Raw genomic sequence first — 6,000 nt, 5'->3', positions numbered from 1 at the left:
CAGGCCTTCAGCAAAGCGTCCATCCAGCCTGTCAGCACAAACAGTCCCATGATAAATTGTTACACTTCGGGGAAATACAGGAGTCCATAACCACCACCTCCTTTGTTTGTTTTTTGGGTTTTTTTGTTTGCATAGGTTAGGCAACTTCTGCCTAATCTGCTTGTCAAAGCCAAAGAGAGCTGAGAGGGCGGGTGACAAAGAATCTTTAAACTTCTTCCACTGTTCAATCTAACACAAGCCAGAAGTAAGACAATATCCAGGAGAACAGCCTGTTCCTAAAGCAATGCTAGCAGCCTCTGAGACCGCAGCAGTTTACACAGAGAGATGTAGTTTGTCTGCCTCTGCAACACAGGACAAAGAATTGTGTCAAACATAACACTGGTACACTTGTAAAAATTAATGGTTTGGTCTTTGAGGAGGTGGCCAGGAGGTCTACCATTCTGCAATGATTATGCCAACATTACAGTACACAGAACACCACTGTATTTTGCATAAAGAAGCCAGGATTCATGTGCCTATCTTGCATACCCCTTAATCTCACTCATTTGGCAAACTAGCTCTGAGCTGGGATGGAAAGGCTACTCACATGATCACGCCGATACTCCATCTGACAGACAGATGCTCGCCGGTCGCACCCTGGAACAGCAATCAGTGGTCGACAGACATTTATGTAGTACTTCTTGCGCTCACTTGGTCTTGAATTATCCATGGCATACCAGTTTTCACCTCTCTTCTCAGATTTTGCTAAGCTGAGCAGGAAGAGAAAGTTCTAGGCTAAGGACACACATTCCTCATAGCCTAGCTTTCTCTGTCAGTCTCAAGAAACAGGCATTTCAGAGTAACTTTTTCCCCTTATTTTTAAGTGTTACAATGAAAAAGAATACTCCTTGGAAGTAGAGCACAGCTGACAAAGTAGTAAGTTTTTATTAAGCAAAACCACCCCAAAAAGTCAGCTTACATCTTAGGAGGCAAGTCAATATACTAGAGGGAAGTACTGTCTTCACTTCAAGATACTTGCAGTTAAGTTTGTCACAACAGATTAGGTTTCTACTGCTGCCTACACAGGAAACCAACTTCATCCAGTGCTAAGCTATCAGCCAGAACACTGAACTAGAATAGCCAAGTTATGTTGTATATGTTACTTTCCTACCTTGACAAGTCATATTGGTCCATGGTGTTGGGATCAGTCACAACACATTCCAGCGGCATTTCAGGACAAGCATATTCAGTGTACCACTTGAAGTTGTAGGTATAGTTATCTTCCATCTAAAAACCAGCAGAATAGGTCAGTGAGGGTTTTCACGCAGAACACCTTGCAACTGCAGAACACCTTGCAACTCATAGCTACCCCCCTTTATATGCTAAGCTTGTTATTTCCCTTTGGTTTTGGGATATACCTTCTCAGACCGATTTGTGTAGATCTGTTTTATTGTAGATCTTGTTGTTTGCTGTGTCACCAAAAATACTCTTACCAGAAATAACAGAACCAGAGCAACTAGATCAATGTAACAACTGTCTGTTGTGTTACAGGACACACAGTCCTCCCAGTTGTTACTTCTCAGCCAGTTTGTTTTTTCCCAGCTAGAAATACAAGATGATCAAAGAGCACTAGTGATTACGTGGATGAGAGAATAGTGAAGTAAGAACCTGGATCCAGGTGAACAACTTACCGTTCAGTGGTCAAGACAGGCTTTATAGCTGCAACAAGAGGCAGATACAGCAAGAGAAATAACTATTTCTCTTAGTCTGCTTTATAGATACTGGGTATTTCCATCCACGAATCTCTGCTTGCACTGGCCTAGCAGCAATTATTTTCAGGATTTGGGGAAGGAGATCCTTCCCGTCTTCACATAGAACTTCTTACCTGATATTCAGGCTGACCTATTCCAGCCTGATGGTCGCACAGGAAAGTTATAAGGGTAGATCGCTGCGTTTTCTTCTCATCATTGTATGCTGTACCATTTTTGTAGGTCAACTGAATCAGACCATCATAATATGAAAGTTTGGAACTGGGAAGTCCAAGACTCCAAAACTGATCCTTACTAGAAAAGAAAAAGTGTGTTGTGAGGCTGAACAGAACACAGAATTAATTCTCTCTTTAAGAGAAGTCTTACAAGTAGTAAGCACACAGGTGAGTTTATAGAAGACACTATAGTAAGACAAAAGAATTAAAGTTGACTAGATGTAAGTGAGCCAGGATGAACAGAATGCTGCCAAAAGGAAACTTAAACACCAACAGGTGTCCTTCTTTGGAAAGGAAGCTGTACCTCGGTTAGATATCTAGAAAGCTTTAACACTCCCAACTCTAGAGGAGTGACAGAAATACCAAGTTCCCATTCTCCAGAGTATAGTTCAAACTGCAGAAACCCTAATGCTGGGCTCAAACTGGTTCCATGCAAATACATGTGGACAGTGGAGACCTAGCACTGCATATCAACAAGCCTTCTCACTCAGGGAAGAAAACTGCCTTCATGTGCTCTTAGCTCAGGAGCAGCTTTGTTCAGGGGACCTTCTTCACTCTGACTTAACACTGGCTCTATCAGACCTAGCCAGACCACCTTCCCCTAAAGAACGTTTTTAGTGTCTGCAGTGAACTCTCGTTGGCTGGAGAGTAACTCAGAGCCAACTCAAGTACAGCTGCAGGCGTTTGCACTGTAACACATCTCTGGCAACAGGCTGACCTGGAACCTGAAGTGTATGGATACTTATCTCAGACATAGCTTGTAGAAGATAACAGCTACGATGCTGTTAGAGTAGCAGTACACTCTGGGAATGTGCCTGCACAGCACTTTTAGTAATGGAAATAAGGTGCAACACCCAAGCTCTGGCTCCACCTCTACATAAGGCAGCCATTATTCATCCCAAGTACAGCAGTGCTTCTTTAGGCCAGCTTTTGGAATACAGCTGACCCTGAGTCCAAACTGTGGGTTGGCTTAATACAGCTGCAGCAGTTAATCTACAGCTTACAGTTTCTATGGAAAACATAAGGGGAAGCAACGGACGCATTCATTCAATCTCAAAAACTAGCTTAAGTTAAGATTACATGCGTGTACTTTGCTTGAAACAGCTGGCAGCATAATTACTGTACTAGCAAATAATACTTTACATGCAAATTACCTGAATCTATGACAGGCAGCACAGTAATTATTTTAAATGCAAATTGTTCAGTTACACACAGACAACACATCATGCAACAAGAGATCTTCTATTACAGACAACAGAACTCGTTACTCACCTTTGTGTTACTTGGCATGCTGCTGATTTTGTGTGACACAACTCGTCCTGAACACTGCCACAGATGTTTATGTAAAACAAGTATTCAGTAGTATTAACTATATAGTGCCCATTTTTCTTGGCCAGAGGTGATAAATCAAAAGAGAAACCTAATTGGGAAGGAATAAACTTTACCAGTTAAATTTTTTCCTGCCATCTCTCACAGGTTTTGATTCTACCAGTCACACAGCTAGCTCACTTCCCCCCCAAATAAGTCTCCTTCCATGTAACTATTGTTCCAGAAACAATCTGGACATACCAAAAGCATGTTTTCTCATACAGAGATATTTACTACAGTAAAATACACATTACACCTATTTTCCTCCACACACACTAGGGGAATATTAAGCTTGTACTGTTCTGATCTTTCATATGCACAGGCTCAAATGTTGCAGGTGCTTAGACTTAAGGCTACACTTGCTTTGTTCTTGCGCATCAAAAGGACTGAAGTGTTGTGACACAAGTTCTATCCCTCACGAGCTTTCAATTTGCTGAATATAAATACATACCTGCCTGAGGATCAGAGACTTGACAGTTATCTCCTTCAGTTTTAGACAGGACACACGCAGCAGCAGTATACCAATCAAATGCATATGAACATACACCCTCAGACATCAAGATTGGAGCACTTTCTAGATCACCTGGTATCACAAGAGCAATGTGTTACACATATAGTCAGGCTGCCAAAAGGAACTATGAATTTAAGCCTAGGAACACTAATTCCTCCCCAACAGCAGACCAAGATTAACAGTTAAAGTACCTCCTCCTCTGAAAATGAGGAGCTAAATAGAACCAAAATTCCTTGCACAAATTCTTTGCATCCTCCTCCCCAGAATAAAAGTTTAGCCCAGAAGCAAAGATGCACTGCTCAGTCTGTTTCTGAGTTTCACACTCTTCAAAAAAATGTTTGCTTTGATACGCAAAGCTGGTGTTTTGCTATAAAGCAACAACTTCGTTAGGAAGTAGTGCATAACCTGATCCTAACAGCCAGCACACTTGGAGGATTCAGCATCCTCAGGCTGAGGTTTTCTATTTTCCTGGAAGATGGTTAAACTAGTTGGCTATTATATGGAGATGAACAACATTAACAACTTCTGCAAATGCTTCTGCTTTTCATAAACTTCAAGCAGTTTAGACAAAACATTATTATTGGAAAAGAAGGTTAAAGTATGTGATCCCAGTTCAAAACCAGCATCTTTCCCATCAAGAAAACCTAGGGATAGAGAGTGCTTTGTATAGCTTCCAGGTTATTTGTGGAGCTTTAAACGCTTAAGCATACTTTCATCATGTTTAAGAGAATCTTAGTTCAAGAGACTCTAGGGTCTTTAGAGGGTACTTGTATAAAAGGTGAACAGAGCTAAATACCTGCAATTACATTGCTATTATCCTAGTAAACAAACCACAATGCTTCAGCTTTTGCATAGAAGAAAATAAAAGACAAAGGCACATGCTAATATTTAGCACTCATGCCTGGGCTTATTAAATGACCTCCTGTTTTTAACTGGATCAGAGAACAGGATGTGGATATTCTCACCTGGTCTGCACATTAAAGTGATGACAGTTTCGATTTGTTTGTTAACACCACAGCTGCCTCCATTTGAATAGGTAAGTTGAATATTTTCTCCAACCTTTTTAGGAGAAGATACAAATGTTCCAAGATTCTTACTACGGTTTTGTTTATCTGTAAAGACAGTAAATACATCACTTTTGTTTCCCTGGAAAGAAGTGAAGTTTACACTATTAAAAGAACATTAACTAGCCAAATGGAAAGTCTTAAGAAAGCATACAATTAGGAGTTTGTTTTTAACCTCACCAAAACCATGCTACAAAGCCTGGAAGAGGGTGTAATACCATTCTTTAGTTAGAAAGGGCTACTTGCATCACTTCTTCTAGTGTCTTTGGGAGTACAACAGAAACGTGCTCCTAACTTCCATTTCCTCAAATAACTGAAGACACCAGGGCAGCCAACTCCATTTGCAGAGGAAGTGCCAAGCCTTCAGAGCATTAAAAAAAAATAAAAAAAAATAAAAAAAAACCCAACACCCAAACAAAAAAAAATCCCCCCAAAAACTCACCTACAGAGCAAATAGCAGCAGCATCTGAGCAGTTGGAAGCTCCTCCTCTCTTCAGCACTTTATGGCAGACATTGATGTAATAATGCTTTCTCCCTAGCTCTGAAAAGCTACTGTCCACAGCTTCCCAGTTCTGGGCTAACTCTGAAATACAGGGGGTTGTTAAGAACAAGTCATTTGGCTTTAATTGTTTTAGCCTCTCCATGCCAAAATGCCTTTTGTCACAAAAAAGGACCCACATTTAAGACCACTTAAGACAACAGCAACCAAGGCAGTCATGGATATGGCTACTTTCATACGGCACTCACACCTTTTGGGATGAAGGAAGTGAATGCCAGTACCCCAGAAATCCACTAAGAAAAGCAAAAGCTGATTAATGTTCAGCTAAAGAATTGCACTAGAGATGGCATATAAACTCAGGACAAAAGTAACTGAAAGCTAGTTTTGATTGCCATACCTGAACTGCGGATCAGAGGTGACAAGTCATAATGTTTTTTCCTATCAGCAACTCTGCAAAGGAGATCTTCTTTCTCTTTAACACATGCATATTTTGTATCCCAAGTAAAAAAATATGTGCAGTCCACTTCACCAGTAAACACTGGAGCTCCTCTACCATCATTACCTTCACATTGAAGATGGATAAACAGATGTTAGT

General features: G+C 40.7%; 1 protein-coding gene across 2 annotated transcripts in view; it reads right to left on the bottom strand.

Annotated features, from left to right (window-relative positions):
• Positions 1 to 6,000, bottom strand: part of IGF2R (insulin like growth factor 2 receptor) — a 60,599-nt gene that overhangs the window by 31,690 nt on the left and 22,909 nt on the right. For both annotated transcript variants that reach the window (XM_035892753.1, XM_035892751.1), the window contains 8 exons: positions 5,803 to 5,967; positions 5,349 to 5,489; positions 4,808 to 4,954; positions 3,783 to 3,914; positions 3,236 to 3,383; positions 1,865 to 2,042; positions 1,151 to 1,266; positions 587 to 749 (listed from right to left, as the gene is read on the bottom strand). In XM_035892753.1, the coding sequence (XP_035748646.1) occupies positions 587 to 749; positions 1,151 to 1,266; positions 1,865 to 2,042; positions 3,236 to 3,383; positions 3,783 to 3,914; positions 4,808 to 4,954; positions 5,349 to 5,489; positions 5,803 to 5,967 (1,190 nt within the window). The remainder of the gene's footprint in view (positions 1 to 586; positions 750 to 1,150; positions 1,267 to 1,864; positions 2,043 to 3,235; positions 3,384 to 3,782; positions 3,915 to 4,807; positions 4,955 to 5,348; positions 5,490 to 5,802; positions 5,968 to 6,000) is intronic.

Source organism: Egretta garzetta, unplaced genomic scaffold (assembly GCF_000687185.1).
Source record: "Egretta garzetta isolate BGI_Z169 unplaced genomic scaffold, ASM68718v1 scaffold744, whole genome shotgun sequence".
Taxonomy (NCBI): Eukaryota; Metazoa; Chordata; class Aves; order Pelecaniformes; family Ardeidae; genus Egretta; species Egretta garzetta.
Note: the sequence above shows the minus strand (reverse complement) of the source record. Positions and strands in the feature narration are given on the sequence as shown.